General features: G+C 31.6%; 1 protein-coding gene across 6 annotated transcripts in view; it reads right to left on the bottom strand.

Annotated features, from left to right (window-relative positions):
• Positions 1–20,951, bottom strand: part of STXBP5L (syntaxin binding protein 5L) — a 458,714-nt gene that overhangs the window by 131,848 nt on the left and 305,915 nt on the right. For all 6 annotated transcript variants that reach the window (XM_045088436.1, XM_045088437.1, XM_045088440.1 and 3 more), the window contains exons 15-18: positions 13,632–13,672; positions 9,824–10,041; positions 7,624–7,796; positions 2,801–2,926 (exon numbers count right to left, since the gene is read on the bottom strand). In XM_045088436.1, the coding sequence (XP_044944371.1) occupies positions 2,801–2,926; positions 7,624–7,796; positions 9,824–10,041; positions 13,632–13,672 (558 nt within the window). The remainder of the gene's footprint in view (positions 1–2,800; positions 2,927–7,623; positions 7,797–9,823; positions 10,042–13,631; positions 13,673–20,951) is intronic.

The raw sequence follows: 20,951 nt of genomic DNA, 5'->3' as shown, positions 1-20,951 counted from the left end.
GTTTCTATTTTTTTTCAGTGTATGGAAATGTAATTTATTTTTACATTGACTTCATACCCAGCAATCTTATTAAAATTATTAGTAATTCTAATAATTTATCTGTAAAGTATTTAAATGATTTACATAAATAATCATTTTTTTTCCATTTCCTTTTTTCTAATCTATGTAACTTTGATTTATTTTCCTTTCTGTACTGGTTTGGCTAAGATTTACAGTACACTGTGAATAGAGGTGGTGATAGCAGTTATCCTTGTCCTGTTTTTATCTCAGAGGTAAAACTTTCAACATTTTACTGTGAGGTATGAATGATATTTGCTGCCATGTATCACGTTAACAAAATTTCCTTCTTGTTACAGCTAATTTTTCTTTTAAAATCATCAATAGATTATAAATTTTACCAAGTGTTTTTGCTTTTTGCATTTCATGGCTCACTTATATGGTTTTCTATTTTATCCTTTATCCTTTAATGTGATGAATTGCATCAATTCATTTCAAATGTTAAAAAAGCCTTGCATTCCTGGCATAAGCCAAATATGATTATAATATGTAATTATTTTATTACTAGATTTATTTATATTTTGGCTGGGATTTTTACACCTATATTAATGTTGCACTTTTAGTAATATTCTCTTCAAATTTTGAAATCAGACTATGCTGGCCCATAAAGAGATGAATATGACATTTTCTTTCTCAATTCTCAGAATGATTTTATGTAATATTGGTATTATTTATTTCTTAAAATTTTGCTGGGATGTATATAAGTAGCCACTTAAGCTGGAGTTTTTTGGTGGCCCAAACTGTCTATGAGAAAGGTGTCCAAGCTGTCTTTCTCATGTAAGATTTGTTCTTGAGAGGTTCTATAGTAACTGTCACTCCCAGTTATTTTATGTTGAAAATATGCTCTCTAATATATTCTAAACAACTTTCAGCTTCTGAACCTGGTGATATACTTTCCTAGCTTCTTAATTTTATCATTCCTTGCCTTTATAGGCCAATCTTTTGAGTACAGAACCCTGAAAATAGCTTGAGGTCAGTCATTGGCCACAACTACTTGTACTATATTCTTGCAAACATGTATTCTTGCGGTATCAAATAATGGGATTATTGACTGTCCCACACTTTCATCCTTTCCACCATTCATTAAAGGGCTGTTTCTGTCAGTTTTCTTACCAAACAAGTTTTCAGTTAAGAACAAGTGCCCCTTATGTATATTCACCATTAGACTTAGCTTAGGGGAAGACTGGTAAGTATAGAAGTAGAGCCAAATGTATTTTAAAAAATGTATTATTTGATAAAAGGTACCAAATTTTGAGGAAAAAGATGAAGTATTCAGGAAGTAGTGTTGGCTACAACTCTTAATCATGTGGAAAGAAAGTTTAATCTCTATTTCATACCTTATACATAAATTAATGCTAGTTAAAAGAAATACTTAAATATTTAAAAGATAAATATATTAAAAGAGAATATGAATATTGTTATGCTGAAAATAAAAAATAAAAAAAAGAGAATATAAAAAGGGAGGAAAGCTTTTCTAAGTATTACACAAAATCCAGAGCCATAAAAATAGAGTTATTTAAAAAATTTTTTTTAAATTTATGCATGGAAAAAAAATCCTAAACATCCCCATAAACAAAAGCAGGGAAAATACTGGCAAGTTACATCACATAGAAAGCTAGCTTTCCTACTTTGTAAATAGTTTTCACAAACCTATAAGAGAAATACCAACAACTCTGCAGAAAAATGGACAAAGACTGTAAAAAGAAATGTCAATAGTATAGAAAAATATGTTCAAATTCACTTAAGATATGAGAAAATTCTACTTATATACTTCTTAAGAAAATGTTTGGTTATACACCATTGTTAAGAAGGTAGTGGAAGATCAGGCATTCTTAAAACACTGTTGGTGGGAGTATAATTTGGCACAACTTCTATGGAGGACTACAATCTAGAAATAAGGATTAATTATAATTAAATTAGCTTTTAAAGGGAATACAACCCAACTTTCAAAGAATATCTGACTGGATTATGTTCAAATTCCTCTTAGTTTAGCCTGTTAGAGGAAATGTGAATACTTTTTGGAAGATAACAATATCACTTAGAACCTGAAATCATCTTTATACTACTTATTTATTTATTTACTTATTTATTTATATATTATGTTATATAAATTCATATAATGTTCCATGAAAAAATTAGAAACAAAATCAGAAAGCAAATCTGGGATACATGAAGATAATATGATCAAAACCCAAGACAAATAATAAACTAGATACCACATAGGGAGTTATCAAACACATATTTAAAGAAACTATATTCAGCATGTTCAAGGAAATGAAGGACAAGAGTAATAATTTAAGAAGATAAAAATAAGCTTTAAAAAGGGCCAAATGAAAGGCATAGAACTGAAAAATAACTGAAACTGAACTCCATGGGTAGGTATAGCATAATATTAGAAATGGTTGAAGAGAGAATCATGAACTCTAAAAGACAAGTCAGAAGAAAGTATCCAAGTTGAAACACAAAGAGGAAAGGGATATAAAATCAACAAAAAAAGTATGTGTATTAACATCTTAACAACCTCCTAACATTAAAAGTGGGAATATTATCACAAGTTTGACTTCAAGCAAGAACAAATAATCATAGGTTTTATTTACATTATTATTATTCTTATACCATTTTCAATCAAGTTAAAATCTAAGTAAGGGTTTCTTCCCATTTTTAGGACTTAGGTATTTTAAAAGAAACATCTAAGTATGTCAAATATATTAAATAATAAAAATTAGAATGTTTAACTACTTACATTCCATATGCTGAGCTTACAGCAAGACTAGTAATCTGTTGGGGAGGCTCACCATCCACCCACACCAACTGAATAACAAGCTCTGCTTGATATCCTGGAGGCATCCGCACTGGCCGTGTCTTAACACTAAAAAAAGAGAAAAATTAGTTCTATAATATACAGTTTAAATAAGTATGCTCATGATTATCTTCATATAGAATCTTTTATATGATTATCTTATATAGAATCTTCCTACAGAAATATATAATACCAGACCCTGAGGATAATACAGAGGTAGACAGTGTCTTCTAGCTTTTTAAAAACACATCTGTTTGCTTAGTTATTCTTTAAGTAGCTTTTTAATTAGTCAAGGTCACAACTTCAAAAGGCCTTGATCACTTTCTTTTTAAAAACTATTTGTTATTTATTATCTTTTTTATTTATACTTATTTTATTATTTATTTCTTATATATTATATAATATAGTATAAATGTAATTTATTATTTGTTATTATGAGGATAGTGTTTTAAATTATTTTTATTATTTATTTTCTTTCATAGTATTTGGTACATATATGTAAGTTATGCATGACAATGAAAAGAATGATCTTAATCTACCACCGAATTTAAGAGTTGAGTTCAACATGTCCAAGCAGGGGTGTCTTGGTGGCTCAGTCAGTTAAGCGTCTAATTCTTTTTTTTTGGTATATTTTTATTTATTTATTTGACAAGAGGCAGAGAGGAGCTCGATCCCAGGATCTGAGATCATGACCAGAGCCAAAGGCAGAGGCTTAACCCATTGAGTCACCCAGGTACCCCAAGTGTCTAATTCTTAACCTCAGCTCAGGTCATATCCTCAAGGTCATGGGGTTGAGCCCCACATCAAACTCCATGCTCAGTAGGGAGTCTGCTTGAGATTTTCTCCGTCTGCATCTCCCTCCTGCCCATTCTCTCTCTAAAATAAATAAATCAATCTTTAAAAAAAGGAGTTCAGCATGACAAAAACCTGAATTTCTGCTCATCCCTATAAGTTTGATTGACCTGCAGCCTTATCTACTCCAGTTAATAACAACTTGTATCTTTCCAGTTGTTCAATTTACAAGAACCTTAAAATCATAGTACTGTCCTTCTCTTGTATCTTACATCCACTCAATCATCAAATGCTGTTTGTGCCACCTTCAAAATATATCCAAAATCTGAGCACCTTTTTAAGATTAATTTATTTAAATTCAATTTAATTAACATATTCTATTTTATTAGTTTCAGAGGAAGAATTTAGTGACTCATCAGTTGCATACAACACACAGTGCTCATTATAGTGTGCTCCTTAATGTCAATAATCCAGTTACCCCATCCCCCCACTTCCTCTCCAGCAACCTTCAGTTTGTTTCCTATAGTTAAGAGTCCCTTATGGTTTGCTTCCCTCTCTGTTTTCATCTTATTTTATTTTTCCTTCTCTTCCCCTATGTTCATCTGTTTTATTTCTTAAATTCCACATATGAATGAAATCATATGGTATTTGTCTTTTTTGGACTTAGCATAATACCCTCTATTTCCATACATGTTGTTGCAAATGGCAAGATTTCTTTCCTTTTGGCTGAGTAATACTCCATTGTATATATATACCACATACTTGCCTATTCAACAATTGATGGATATATGGGCTCTTTCCAATATTTAAATCTGAATTTCGAATAAACAATAAATAGATTTTCTTTTTCCCTTTTTTTTTCTGTGTGTTCCACATAGTATCTAGGATATACTGATACTAAAAATGTTTACTGTTTATCTGAAATTCAAATTTAAATGGGTATCCTATATTTTTATTTGCTGAATCTGTCAGCCTTTAATGTCATCTCTAGTGCAATAGTGCAATAGCCTCTTTACTGGTCTCCTGGCTTCTACCGTTCCCTTCCACCTCAAAATCCATCTTCAACAAAGCCATCAAAGTGATCAATTTAAAAGTTAAGTCTGATAAAGTCTTCTTTCTACTCAAAACACTCTAATGAGCCCCCATTTAATTAGGAATAAAAGCTAAGTACCTTACAATGGCCTATATTGGCTATTATTCATCTAACTTCATCTCCTACTACTCTCCCCATTACTTCCCACCTTGCTCTTGTTGTCCTAGGTACACTGACATCCTTATATGTGAGGCATTTTATTTCTTAAATTTATTTAAATCAAATTAATTAACATACAGTATACTTAGTTTCAGAGGTAGAGTTCAGTGACCCATCAGTTGTAAATTTTATTAGTTTCAGAGGAAGAATTTAGTGACTCATCAGTTGCATACAACACCCAGTGCTCATGATATCATGTGCCCTCATTAATGCCCATTACCCAACTATACCATCCTTCCACCTCCCTTCCCTTCAGCAACCCTCGGTTTGTTTCCTATGGTTAAGAGTAGCTTATGGTTTGTCTCCCTCTCTGATTTTGTCTTATTTTTTTTCCTCCCTTCCTCTGTGCTCTTCTGTTTTGTTTCTTAAATTCCACATATGAGTGAAATCATATAATTTTTTTTTTGCTGATTGCCTAATTTCACTTAGCATAAGACCCTCTTGTTCCATCCATGTTGTTGCGAATGGCAAGATTTCACTTTTTGATGGCCGAATTTTATTTATATATATGTGTATACACACACACACACACACACACACACACACACATATATGATGTAATATATATAGATACCTATCTATATATATATATAGGTATATAGATAGGTATCTATATATATTACATTTTCTTTATATATATATCTATATATATATATATATAGGTATATAGATAGGTATCTATATATATTACATTTTCTTTATCCATTCATCTGTCAATAGATGTCTGGGCTATTCCCATAGTTGGACAGTTATTATGGACATTGTTGTTATAAACATTGGAGTGCAGGTGCCCCTTGGATCCCTACATTTATATCTTTGAGGTAAATCCCTACCAGTGCAATTTTTGGGCCATAGGGTAGCTCTATTTTCAACTTTCTGAGGAACCTCCATACTGTTTTCTACACTGACTATACCAGGTTGCATATCCACCAATAGTGTAGAAGGGTTCCCCTTTCTCTACATCTTTGCCAATATTTGTTGTTTCCTGACTTGTTAATGTTAGCCATTCTGACTGGTGTGAGGTGGTATCTCATTGTATTTTTTTTTTAAGATTTTATTTATTTATTTGACAGAGAGAGAGAGAGAGAGAGAGATCACAAGTAGGCAGAGAGGCAGGCAGAGAGAGGGGGAAGCAGGCTCACTGCTGAGCAGAGAGCCCGATGTGGTGCTTGATTCCAGGACCCTGAGATCATGACCTGAGCCAAAGGCAGAGGCTTAATCCACTGAGCCACCCAGGTGCCCCTCATTGTATTTTCGACTTGTATTTCCCTGATGCTGAGTGATGTGGAGCATTTTTTCATGTGTCTGTTGGCCTTTTGTATATCTTCTTTGGAGAAAGGTCTGTTCATGTCTGACTATTTCTTGACTGGATTATTTGTTCTTCGGGTGTTGAGTTTGATAAGTTCTTTAAGATTTTGGGTACTAAGCCTTTATCAGAAAAAAACGTTTGCAAATATCTTCTCCCATTCTGTTAGTTGTCTTTTGGTTTTGTCAATTGTTTCCTTTGCTGTGCAAAAGATTTTTATCTTGATAAAGTCCCAATAGTTCATTTTTACCTTTGTTTCCCTTGCCTTTGGAGACACATCTAGCAAGAAATTGCTGTGGCCAAAGTCAAAGAGTTCCTGCTTGTGTTCTTTAGGATTTTGATGGATTCATTGAGGTCTTTCATCCATTTTGAGTCTATTTTTGTGAATGGTGTAAGAGAATGGTCTAGTTTCATTCTTCTGCATGTGGCTGTCTAATTTTCCCAACACAATTTGTTGAAGAGACTGTTTTTTTCCCATTAGATATTCTTTCCTGCTTTGTTGAAGATAGTTGACCATTACATTGAGGGTCCATTTCTGGGCTCCCTATTCTGTTCCTTTGATTTATGTGTCTGTTTTTGTGCCAGTACCATACTGTCTTGATGATGACAGCTTTGTAATAGAGCTTGAAGTCTGGAATAGTGATGCCATACAGCTTTGGTTTTACTTTTCAATAATCCTTTGGCTATTTGGGTTGTTTTCTAGTTGAATACAAATTTTAGAATTATTTTTTGCGGCTCTGTGGAAAATGTTAATGATATTTTGATAGGGATTGCACTGAATATAGATGACTCTGGGAAGCGTAGACATTTTAACAATATTTGTTCTTCCAGTCCATGAGCATGGAGCGTTACATGTGAGGCTCTTTAAGGCATTTGCTCTAGTTGTTCCTTCTGCCTGGAATGTTCTTCTTCCAGACACATTTCAGCTAACTCCCTCATCTACCTTTTGTTTAAATTTCACCTTCAAAGCATTAGTTAAAAAGAAGAAAAAACATTATTTTTGCAATATCCTAGCAATCATGAGAGAAATCCTTTTTTTCTAACATGGTATTCTTATAGTAGATAATGTGGTTTTCCTTTTGATTCTAAGAAAACAAGAAATTCCCTAAACATACTTTTTCAATTAGGTGATACCAAGCAAGTGGCCATGTTTCTGCCCTGCCATACATGTTCCTATTCTATTAATGTCATTTTTTAGTATCCTTCTGGAAAGGAAGTCCATGAATCTGTAATGAGGGATGAAAATATTGTGTTGTTTTCATGGATATTCAAAGAAAGACCACTGTACCCATTGGTAGACTGTAGGTCCAATGACTACAACTTAATAAAAGAGAAGAATAATTTTATTTGGCACAGTTTCAAAGTATTATATGATTAATATGTAAAATTATTTCAAAATTTGGTAGCAAAACTTACTTGAGGCATGGGATACTGTCCTTTGTTCCTCCTTCACTAGCCACCGTGTTAGTGCTTCCGGAAAGACTCCTTGAAGAAGGAAGCTGGGATGAGGGATCTGGAAATGGAGGACTTGTTTCTGGTTCTGGGGTAATAATATCTTCAATATCATACTGAAGTCGTACCTCTAATGACTTAAAAAAAAGTCAAGTTTTAATTTCATCTAAGTCATAATAAGTAATCACATTAAAGTTTCTGATAACTTTTTGGTAATTATTACTTTTTCACATTAATAAATTCAGTTTTAATTTATAGTAAAGTTGAGATATCCCAAATTGATTTAAATAGTGAAATACATGGACCATTCATTGGCATTCACAAAAAATGTAAAATATCTCTTAATATTCAGATTTATAAGAAAAATACCTACTATTTGAGGTAAAGTTTTTAAATACTAAATACTCCTTTAAAGGTAAAAATTACAACTCCATATATAATGAAATGAGAAATTGGTCATGGTTATTCCAGTAAAAGAAAATAAACTGAATATGTTTACACATACACAACACACAAATTGTTATTTGTACAAGACTTTTAGTTTTAAAAAAGTCCATTTTGACTTTGAATTTATTAAATGTTTTCCAAAATAAATTCTAATTTTTGTTTCATTAGCTTAGCTCAATTTCACTAGCTTGGTTAGAATTGCTTAGTTTAAAAATATATGATAAATGTATGGAAATAAAAAGATGATCCAAAACCTTTTTTAACCTAAAAATGTTTACAAATTAAGTACTTCATGACTGCATTCAAAGCTTTAATTAAAATCAATTTTATAACAAACATTTACTTTACAATGTAAAAATCAGCATTTTAAAAAACTCAGTTAATTACCATACAGTGTATTAGTTTCATAGGTAGAGTTCAGTGATTCATCAGTCTTATATAACACCCAGAGTTCATTACATCATCATATCTTAATGTCCATCGCTTATTTTCCCTATCTTCCCCTCTCTTCCCCTCCTTGAGCAACCCTGTTTGTTTCCTATGGTTAAGAGTCTATTATGGTTTGTCTCCTTCTCTGATTTCATCTTGTTTTATTCCCCTCCCTTCTCCTGTGCGCCTGTTTTGTTTCTCAAATTCCACATATAAGTGAAATCATATGATTAAAAAAAAATCAGCATTTTTGAGGCTGAAAACAAATGCCATTATGGGGTAGTAATACAGTAATATCAAAATGGCTGTCATAATTATCTTAAAGACTTAAAAAAATTCTAGTGACTGTAACAATTGCCAGTTGTTGAGTGCTAACTATACCAAAACACTATATTAATTATTTCATAGAATCCTCATAAGAACCCTATGAAATTGGCCATTATTTGTAATTTATTATTACTTTGTATTTTTCCATTTTATTTATACAGAAAGTTATACGTGTATGAAACTTGTTCTTACCCAGACTCTACTACTGACTACTGAAACCTCATGACTTGCTCAGAATCATGTAGCTATTCACTGGCAAAGCCAGAATTAAAACATATGCTTATCTGACTCCAAAGGCTGGGTGGGATTTTAACTCAAATACTTTAATAGGGCAGTCCTTAAATTTACTGTTGAGGTAAAAACATTTATAGACAGGCCTTTAGTAGATAATTTTTATTTTCTGATAAAATGGTAAAATGGACTCAGTAGGGAAGACCAATTACCTATAGATACCTTGATTTAGATTTAATTTATCCTATCAGAGAATAAATGAATAATTAAATTGCTTGGTTAGTTTAAAATTTAGATAAAGTAGCCCATAATTATTTCTATCCTATAAAAATATTGTATCTAGAAAATTATTAAAAATAATCATTAAAGTTGAGAAATGATCACTTGTGGCAATTGATAAGACAACAAACTTTAATAAAGGTACACAACAAAGCCTTCATTAATTTGACATTTATACATATAGCAATAAATGTATAAATTCTATATACACATAATCCATTCTATTAATAATAGAACATTTTGGTAGAGAAATGTTTTTTTCATTATAAGCCAAAATATTTTAAATATGTTATACTAGGTAATAAGAATAATTCAAAATCCTATGAATTGGATTACTGCCCAAATACAATAGTCCTGAAGGCTTAAAAACCCTACCAAACACTAGACAAAATCTGTTAAGTTCTTTCTTTTAGTAACTCTAGCTGTAAACATTAAATTTTAAATAACTTACCACTATTTCTGTTGTTATTTCGTGTCTGCTGAATTTATAAATTATGACATATGCAGAGACTCCTGATACACAGAATACTCTGCTCTCTGGACACCAGTAAATCATCTGAATGGCATATGGATCTTCCTCTACAATTTCACATGTCGGTTTTCCTTCTCCTACCTTCTGTTTTTCAAACACTTTTGACGTTTTTAGCTTGTACAGCATCTGCAGAGTTACTATAAGATATTGAAGCATAGTTATCTTCTAATTTGAACTTAATTCTTAGATATTGTTGAAGTGTTTTTCAATATATTTGTTAAAGATCTAAAATAAAATCCAAGTAGACAAAATAAATTATATTTTAATTTTTAATAAGCATTCATCATTACATTTTATCATTACAATTTATCTGGATGGAGATTCTAGAGAAAAATAAATATTTATTGCATATATACTATATACCAAAGAATTTCTAGGTCCTTTGTATGCATTGTCTCATGTGATCCTCAGAAAAATCCCATGAAGTGAATATTTTTATCCTCATTTATTGACAAAAATACTGAGACTCAGAAAGTTTATAATGGAAATACTGAACTAATTCTCTCTACAATTTCTCCCTTTGCTATATGAAAAAATGAAGCTATTCTTAGAGAGCTTAGTCTTCTCAACAAATTTCTAGATAACCATTAAGATGAGAAATATTTGTAATTTACTAACTAGTAATATTGAGAGTCCAATAATCTGTAATTATTTTAGAAATAATCTTTTCCAAGTTAAATCTAATTAAAAGTTAATTAAATCTAATTAAAAATCCTTAGAAAAGGATTAGTTATAATTTTATGGCCCCTCAAAATCAATAAGAATAGGCCCACACCCCGTCACCTAATAGTAAAATTTACAAGTCTCAATGACAAAGAGAAAATCCTGAAAGCAGCCCGGGAAAAGAAGTCTGTAACATACAATGGTAAAAATATTAGATTGGCAGCTGACTTATCCACAGAGACCTGGCAGGCCAGAAAGAGCTAGTTATAATTTTAAAACTCTGCCGTGATGAATTGTTTTCAGGAATATTGATTTGGGGGATTTTTTTTTACATTATAGACCCTGATGAAAACTCTCTTATAAAAAAAGTTCTGATTCTACAAAAGATCCTTAAGAGAATCTCTAAAAATCTGGGAATTGCTGTCAAAAATGCATAATATGAAGCTAATCATGAGAAACATCAGTCAAAGTGAAATTGAAGATTCTACAAAAATAACTGGCCCAAGTCCTCAGAAATATCAATTTCATGAAATAAAGATTCATAAACAATTCCAAGTTGGGGAAACTCAAAAGATGATAAATGCAGTAAATAATCCTCAATTTTCTTTTATTATAGAAGATATTATTGGGACAATCGGTGAAAACTGAGAAAGGCCTGGAGGTTAGTTAATAGTATTACATCTATTACTCTCCTGATTTTGATAACTATAATTTGATTATGAAAAAAAAAAGTCTTGTTTGTAGGAAATATACAGTGAAGTATTTTAGGGCCATGTGGTGTAAGAAGATCATCACTTCAACTCACCAATGGTTACAAAATCTATAGATATAGGTGAATATATGGAGAAGAGGGAGAGGGAGGAAGGTAGAAGAACAAATATAGTATACACTGACATTTGGGGAACCTGGATAAAAGCTATGGAACACTGCATGGTATTTTTTTGCAATTATTTTCTAAGTCTAAAATTATGTCAAACTGAAACATCTTGCAAATGGTTAAGGCATTAATTATACAAGGTGCTATAGCCTGCCCTCTAGGTCAGATGGGGTATCACTCCCAAGATTACTTTATGCGACAATAACAATGGTAAAAGGATATTGCTGACCTAATTAAGGCTCCTAATTAGTTGACTTTGAGTTAATCAACAGAGGTTATCCTTAATTGGGCTGACATAATCATAATTAAGAGAGACTGATGCCCTCCCTGAGGTTAGAGTGACACTCCCTTGCCAGCCTTGAAGAAACAAGTTGCCATGAGTTAAAACGCTGTAAGAAAATCTCAGCTACCTGAGACTGAAGGAGGACACTAAGTCTAAGATGAAACTGCAGCCCTAGCCAACACCTTTACTAAATACTCAGGAAACCCTAAGCAAAGAACCCAGCTAAACTGTACCCAGATTTTTGACACACAGGAACTGTGAGATAATATATAAGTACTGTTTTAAGCTGCTCAATTGTAGTAATTTATTACTCAGCAAAGAAAACAAATACACATAGTAACAAACTCAGTTATTCAAATTTAGTATAACCTTATTTCTGTACTGGACAGTATTCCTCAAAATTGTCAGAATAAGTGATTTTTCTTCAATGACATCCACTAAATTGGAAATACGACCTTATAATTGATTACAGTAAAAATATTAAACATGCTGCAAACCTTTATAATATATGATCTGAATTTGATAAAATATTTAAAAAATAACTTAAAATATTATGCATGCTTAAGGGTGTCATATACTCTAATCATTAGGATGTTAAAGTGTCTTCTCACACTTTAGAAGCTAAAGAGTGACTCTGAGGTGATGAGAAAGGAACAATAATAATCACTATAAAATTATGTTCTTGGAAAAAACTCAGATTTACATGAAAAAACTCATCCAGAGAAAATCTTTTGTCCTTTGGAATTTCTCCCCGAGTCATTGATCAGTTATTGTGAGTTCAAAAAGTTGGCTCAAAATTCATGGTTTTACATATTTTAATCATTTTCTCTTGCTGTTGGTTTGCTCCACTGTTGAAAGAATCTAGCCTGCAGGCCAAGAGTGTCACCAATATTCAACCTTCTTCCATTTGCTTTTGTGTTTATCAAGGTCTTCCTCAGAAGCTGTTTACCTCTACAACTTCAACTATTACTTTTATGCTGCTTTCTATATTACTGTCGATTCTTGAGCACTTTTCCTACCACCTAGACACTTGGACTTTGTGGTGTAATTACAAAATTCAAACCTTTAGCACTCTCTTGTATTTCTCATTTCCAAAAGATTTATCTATAGCTTGCTGGTTACTCATCCTCAGAAATTGAGTCATTCACTTATTCTTCTCCCCCTATTCCTGACTACTAAAATCTTAACTATCTTCCAAAACTCACATTAAATATTACCCCATCAAAACACCCTTTCTGGATCTACCTGGTTCAAACAAATCTCAAATTTCTGATAACAAACAGAGTTTAAGTTATGTTACATTAAGATTTCTTATCAAACTGTTTGCCTACTATTCATATATGTGCATTTCTTTATCTGATTTAGTAAATAAAAGTTTTATAAAGGGTGTATATGGAAATAATCAAGTCTAAAATACCTTTGCATGCCCTTCAACACTGAGAAGACTACTTTATTCTTTAAATTATACAATTTTCAAACATCTTAAAAGACATTTTACATTTATCAAATCATTTCTTTTGATTCATATGAGGCTTGGTAGACAAGTTAAAAAGTTGACTGGTGAAAGAAAAGAACTTCTCCAGGACAAGAGCTGGAGGTAAAGGAAATTCCTTTAACAGAGTTAATATGACAAAGTTGGTACTTTTTCAACATACCTTCCCTTTTGTAAATATAATGGGTAACTGACAGTGAATTCAGTCCTGTTTATATTATAAAGGAAAAGTATACTAGAGATAGTACTTTAAACTGATCTAACATAAGAAATGGGTTTCTATAACATAGCCATATATGCATGCTAAAAATGTATCTGAAATATTGACTGTCCAAACTAAAAAGTGGTGAATGGCTCTGAGTAAATATTAATCAAGTGTTTTCTGTTATAGAACAAGAGACTTAAAACTTACTTGCAGAAGCATCCCAAAATTTTATTGATCCATCTGCATGACTAGATAAAAAATATATTAGCATTAATTACAGTAAATCTAAAAAACCATAATCTTTCTAAATGTATAAAAACTTGAGTTATTGCTGAAATGTGATTCAAAACCCCATTCCAGTGAGAGCTAATGTATGTTAAACCATTCCCAAGCTCATAGCCATGGTTTACTTTTTAAATAATGCACTAAAGTCTAGATTTAAAAAAAACCAAAAGATTTTACTGTAAGAAGATTTTATGTATAATAGAGAGAACAATGAAAACTGGCTTGAATGAGCAATGTATTTTTATATAAAATTGTTTACTCAATAAAAAATACATGACTTAATTTTGATTACATTAAAATAATTTTGAAGTGAATGTCATAGTGAAACTAAAGTTAAGTTTCAAGATATAAAAAGCAAATCCTTAAACCTATCTAGAGTTGTATCATTATTTGGCAATGACATAATGGAAATTCTATAATAATTCATCTAGAAATAAAAAGGATAGAATAATTACAACATTTTATGAGGTAGCTTCATCCTGACACCAATACCAAAAAAGAAAATTATAAAACCTTATTCCTCAAGCACAAGTATAAAAGTTGTCCAAAAAATATTAGAATAAAAAACATAGGATAATACATTAAGACTAAGTTGCAGTTCACCCTAGGAATGCAAGAGTAGTTAAACATTAAAAAAATCAATCACCATATTGTGTTCCATGATACTGACAATTAAAGATGAAAACCATATGATCATCTCAATAAAAACAACAAAAAAATTAGTTTTTACTTTTTGGTTATTGTCAATAATGCTTCTTTAACATTCATGTACAAGTTTTGTGTATGCCTAAAAGTGGAAGTGCTTGGTTATATGATAATCGTTTAGCTTTTTGAGAAACTGTCAAACCATTTTCTGTATCAGCTGCATCATTTTACATTTTCAGTAGCTATGTATGTAGTTCCAATTAATCTATATCCTTGTCAACACTTGTTTTACTCTTTAAAAAAATTTTAGCCATCCTAGTGGGTATGGAGTAGTACACATGATTGGGGCTTTGATTTTCACTTCTCCATTGACTAATGATGTTAAGCATGTTTTCATATGATTGTTATCCATTTTGTAGGCTTTTTTGAAAAAGTCTACACAAGTCCTTTGCTCACTTAAAAAAATGTTTGTCTCTTTATTTTTGAGTTCAAAGAATTATTTTATATTTGAATACTAAACCCTATCAAATATGACTTGAAAATTTTCTCCAACTCAGTGTTGTCTTTTCACCTGATGATGAAGGTCATTTTATCTACTTTTTTCTTTTGTTACTTATGATTTTGGTGTAACATCTAAGAAACCTTTGCCATAATCAAGGTCATGAGAGATTACTCTTTTGTTTTCTCTTTGAATCACGTAGCTTTAGCTGTTAATTCAAGTCTTTTATCATATTTCAGTTAATTTTCGTATAGGGTATGAGGTAGGATTCCAACTTTTTGTTTCAAGTTTTTACTTATATTCTAGTTAGTTAACAAAGAGCATAATATTAGTTTCAGAAGTAGATTTTAGTGATTCATCACTTACATAAAAATCCAGTACCCCCCTTAATACCTATTATCTATCAAGCATATCCCGGCCTCACTTTCACTCCAGCAACTCTCAGTTTATTCTCTATAGTTAAAAGTCTCTTATGGTTTGCTTCCCTTTCATTTTTTTCCCCTTCCCCTATGTTCATCTGTTTTTAAATTCCAAATATGAGTGAAATCATATGGTTTTTGTGTTTTTTTGACTTCTATCACTTAGCATAATATACTCTTGCTCCAACCACATTGATGCAAATGGTAAGATTTCTTTCCTTTTTTTTTATGGCTGAGTAATATTCCATTGTGGGGTGTGTGTGTGTGTGTGTACACACACATACATACATACATACTACATTTTCTTTGTTCATTCATCAGTGAATGGACATTTGGGCTCTTTCCATAATTTGGCCATTGTTGGTAATATTGGTATAATCAGTATTTTTGTATCCTTTGGGTAAATAGTTCAGTTGCTGGGTCTTAGGATAGTTCTATTTTTAACTTTTTGAGGACTTTCCACACTGTTTTCCACAGTGGCTGCACCAGTTTTCATTCCCACCAACAGTGTAAGAGCAATCCCCTATTGTTGCATCCTCACCAATATCTGATGTTTCCTGTGTTAATTTTAGCCATCTGAAAGTTGTGAGGTGGTACCTCATTGTTGTTTTGCTTTGCATTTCCTTGATGAGAAGTGAGGTTGAACATCTTTTCATGTGTCTGTTAGCGATCTGGATGTTGTCTCCTGTCTATTTCTTAATTGGATCATTAGTTTTTTTGGGTATTTAGTGTGGTAAATTCTTTACAGATTTGGGGGAGGGTCTAGCTTTATTCTTTTGTATGTGGATATCCAGTTCTCCTAACATTTGTTGATGAGATTATCCTTTCTCCCATTAAATGGTCTTGGCAGTCTTATAAAAAATCAGACATAGATGCATGATTTTATTTCTAGAATCCCAGTTCTATTTCATTAAATTATATCTCTAATCTTATGACCACAGAGTCTTGATCACTGTAGCTATGGAGGAAATTTTACATTTGGGAAGTGAGTCCTTCAACTTTGTTCTTTTTCAAGATTATTTTGACTATTTGGGGTTACTTGCAATTTCATCAATTTTAGGATAACCCCATTTTGTTTTTTGATAAGGACAGTAGTGAATCTCTACATCACTTTGGATATTGCCATCTTAATAATATTAAGTGTTACATTCATAACATGGGATATAATTCCATTTAATTTTGTGTTTTAAATGTCTTTCTGCCATGTTTTATAGTTTCTAGTGTATAAACTCTTCATCTCCTTGAGTAAATTTGTTTCTAAGTTTTTTGTTACTTTTTGACACTCTTACAAATAGAAGTGCTTTCTTAATTTCCTTTGTGAATTGTTCATTGTTAGTATATAATAACACACTAATACATATTTAAGATTATGATATTGGCAAATAGAGCTAATGTTCTTTCTTTCCACAACAGATGATTTTTATTATCCTTGTTTCACTCTTCTGGATAGAAATTCCAGTACAATAAGAAATAGAAGTAGCAAAAGCCAGGATTATTATCTTGTTCCTGATCTCAGGGGAAAAGCTTTCAGCTTTTTACCATCAAATGTGATGTTATCTATGGGTTTTGCGAAATTCCTTTTACCATATTAAGGAAGTTCCACTCTAGGTTAAGGAAGTTCTTCAGTTATCTGAATGTTGCTGCTGTGGTGGTGGTAAATCGTAAAAGGGGCATCTGTCCAGTGCTTTTTCTGTAAGAGTTTACCATGTTTTTCCTCCTTTCTATAGATGTATTATGTTGATTTGTATATGCTGAAACATTTCTTGTGTTTCTAGGAAAAATCTCACTTAATCATGGTTTTAAATTATCACAATAATATGCTACTGGATTCCATTTGCTAGTATTTTATTGAATACCCTTGCATCTATATTCATAAGGAATATTTTTGCATAGTTTCTTGTGATATCTTTATCTGGTTTTGGTGTTAGGGTAATGCTGGCTCCATAGAATAAGTTAAAATTGTTCCTCTCTATTTTTTGGAAGTGTCTGAGAAGCACTTGGTGTCAATTCCTTAAATGATTGGTAAAATTCACCATAAAGCCATGTGATCCTGGCCTTTTCTTTGATGAGAGGTTTTGATTACTGATTCAATCTCTTGTTATAAAGTTGTTCAGATTATCTATTTCTTTTTGAGTCAGTTTTGGTAGTTTCTCAGAATTTACCCATTTCATCTAGGTTATTTACTTTGTTGGCATACAATTGTTCATAATATTTTTTATAACACTTTTATACTTAAGTAGGGTCAAAAGTATCTTTTAATTCTGATTTTAATAATTTGAGTGTTATCTTTTTCTGAGTTACTATAGTTACTAGGTCAATTCTGTCCATATTTTCAAAGAGCCAACTTTTGGTTTTATTGAGTTCCTTTATTGCTGTTTTGACCTGTTTTTATTTATCTGTGCTTGAATTTTTGTTATTCCTTATGTCTGCTAGCTTTAGGTTATCCCCCCTGCCGCACCCCCTAGTTCTTTGGATGTAGAGATATGTCATTGATTTGAGAACGTTTTCCTTCCTTTAATGTAGACAGTATAGTTGTAAATTTCCCTCTGGGTATTGGTTTTGCTACATGTCACTACTTTATTTTTTTTTTAAATTCATCTCAAAGTGTTTTCCAATTTCCCTTGGGATTTCTATTTTGGTCTATTATTTAAGAACATGTTGCTTAATCCACATATTTGTGATTGTTACCATTTTCTTTTAGTTATTACCTACATGTTTTATTATATTTTGGTTGGAGAAGAAATGGTATTGTTTCAGTCTTCCTACATTATTGAGACTTGTTTTGTGGCCTAACAACTGCTCTGCCCTGGAGAATGTTACATGTACCTTTAATTATGTGTGTTCTCTGTTTCTGTTATTCTTGTGTTGAGTGCTCTATATATTGTCTTAGGTTAATTTATAATGCTGTTCAAATCCTCTGTTTCCTTAGTGATATTCTATCTAGTTTTTCTATTATGGTAAAACTATTTCATACTTTAATTCTGTCCATCTTTTGCTTCATATATCTTGGAGTTTTATTATTGTATATATATGTTTATAATATACCCATATAATATGCATTTGATCCTTTTATCAATATATAATCTCTTCTTTGTTCCTTGTAACAATTTTAGACGTAAGATATATTTTGTCTAAAATTAGTATGTCTACAAAAAATACAGGAATAAAAAAATTAAATTAGTAAAGCCTCTCTCTGTCTTTCTTTAATTTACTGTTTACATGGAACATCTTTTTTCCATCTTTTCATTTTCAACATATTTTTGTCTTTGCAATTAAAATGTGTCTCCTGTAGAAAGCACACAGTTAGATCATGTATTCTTACCCATTCTGCCAATCTCTGTCTTATAATTAGTGTAATTCATTTAATTTAATGTAATTATTGAAAAGGAAGGACTTCTGCCATCTTGCTATACATTTTCTATGTAACTCCAAGACTGCCTTCTTTCATGTTTGATTAAAAAAAAGTACTGTTTTGCTTCCTTTCTTGTTTCTTATTTATTTTTCTGTATGTATTTTAGTTGTTTCTTTAGTGGTTACACTGGGCATTAAAATTAGCCTCTTAAATTTATAACAATCTAATTTGAATTAATAGTAACTTCAGTAGCTTCAGTACCAAAACTCTATTGCTCTTTGTTATATATAGCTGTTGCTATATAAGTCAACTATGTTGTTATTGTCACAACTTCTTTATGTGTTTTGCCCATTACCACCATGGATTTATAATTATGCTTTTATGTATTTAGAAAAAAAGAGGAGTTAAATACAAAAATAAAATAATGTAGGCTTTTATATTTACCTATGTACTTACCTTTACTGGTGGTCTTTATTGTCTCATATGGCTTCAAGTTACTGTCTAATGTGTTTTCATTTCAGCCTGAAGAACTCCCATTAGCATTTCTCATAAGGCAGATCTACTAGAAATAATTTCCTCAGCTTTTATTTATCTGAGAATGTTTTGACTTCTCTTTCAGTTTTGAAAAATAGTTTTGGTGGATATAAAGTAGTTGGTCAAAAGTTTTTTTCTTTCAGAACTTTAAATACATCATGCTACCATCTCAGTCTTCATGGTTTCTAATGAGAAATTACCTTAATCTTATTGAGGATCCCTGTACTTGACAAATTGTTTCTGTCTCAGTGCTTTCAATATCTCTTCTTTGGATCTGCTCAGTCTTTGTCTTTCAACAATTTGATTATAATGCTTCAGTGTGGATCTCTTTGAGTTTATCCTACTCAGATTTTACTGAAATTTATATACATATAGATATATATATAAATTTATATATATATCTATATATATATAGAGAGAGATATCTATATATATATGTTAATTTTTTGTCAAATTGGGGAACTTTACAGCCATTATTTCTTCAAATATTCTTTATATTCTTTACCTTCTCTTTTCTGAGACATCCATTATGTGTATTTTGTTAAAGTTAATGATGTCCCACAAGTCCCCTAGATACTGTTAATATTTTTCATTCTGTTTTTCTTTTTGATCTGCAGATGGAATAATTTCCATTGACCTATCTTCAAATTCACTTACTCTTTTTTCTGTCTGCTCAAATCTGAGGCTGAATCCCTCTCATAAAGTTTTCATTTCTGTTATTATACTTTTCAGCACCAGAATTTATATTTTCTCTTTCTTTCTTTCTTTCTTTCTTTAAACAAATCTTCTCTCTTTATTAATACTCTCCATTTGGTGAGACTTCATTCTTCTGGTTACCTTCAATTTTTGTTCATGGTTTTTTTTTTAACTCTTTAAGCATATTTAAGAGAGTTGAGTTAAAGTCTTTGTAAGAAAAATGCCTTGGCTGCCTCAGGGAAAGTTTCAACCAAATTCTTTTTTCCCTTCTGAATGGGCCATGATTTCTTGTTTCTTTATATGCTTTGTATTTTATTGTTGAAAAATTGACTTTGAGTATAATGAGGAGACTGAAAATTATGTTCTCCCCTTTCCCAATTTCTTCTGCTGATGTGTATTGTAAGTTTTTGTTGTTAGTTTAGAAAGGTCACTATGTGACTTTTTAGAAAGTCATTTGATGGCAATTTCATTAAATGGCTATAGCCAAATAATAACAGCAATGACAATAATGACAACAATAACAAATCACCTCCTTGTCTTAGCAAGATGATTCTGTGTTAGGAAACCGCTGCAATCCGAGGCAGGTTATTTCCAGCTCTTCATTAGCCTTCACTTCCGGTTTTCATGGTGTCTAAAGTTCATGTAGAGGGGAAATCTTGGAAACTTCTCAGGTATTTTCTTAGCATGTATTCAGCTATAGGCATGCATGTGGATATCTAGATTTTGCAGTATAAGTGGGACCTTTACAAAGCCTTTTTTGCCCTCATGTGTTTTCTTATACAGCCTATTCTTTCCAAGAGTACAAACTAACTCTTTTTTACCCCTGTTTTTATACCCTGTCCCAGGTAAGCTGCAACTTGTACATTTGCCTTTAATTACTCAGACAAATGCCTTCCAGGAAGCCACTTTAGCCCTGGAAAAGCTCTGAGGCAGGGAAAACAAAGGTAAACCCTTGAGCTGATCCTTCAGGGAGGCACCAAACAGGCAAAAAACAAAGGGCAAGTACAACTACAATTCTTTGAGAATAAAGTCTGTATTTATTACTCTTTCTGGCACCAGAAACTATATAAGAGGAATGTGGGCTGCTATCTTCATGG

Source organism: Mustela putorius, unplaced genomic scaffold, assembly GCF_011764305.1.
Source record: "Mustela putorius furo isolate JIRA1106 unplaced genomic scaffold, ASM1176430v1.1 tig00003834_pilon_pilon_pilon, whole genome shotgun sequence".
In the NCBI taxonomy this organism is placed as follows: Eukaryota; Metazoa; Chordata; class Mammalia; order Carnivora; family Mustelidae; genus Mustela; species Mustela putorius.
The sequence above is the reverse complement of the archived record's forward strand: the minus strand, read 5'-3'. Positions and strand labels throughout refer to the sequence as shown.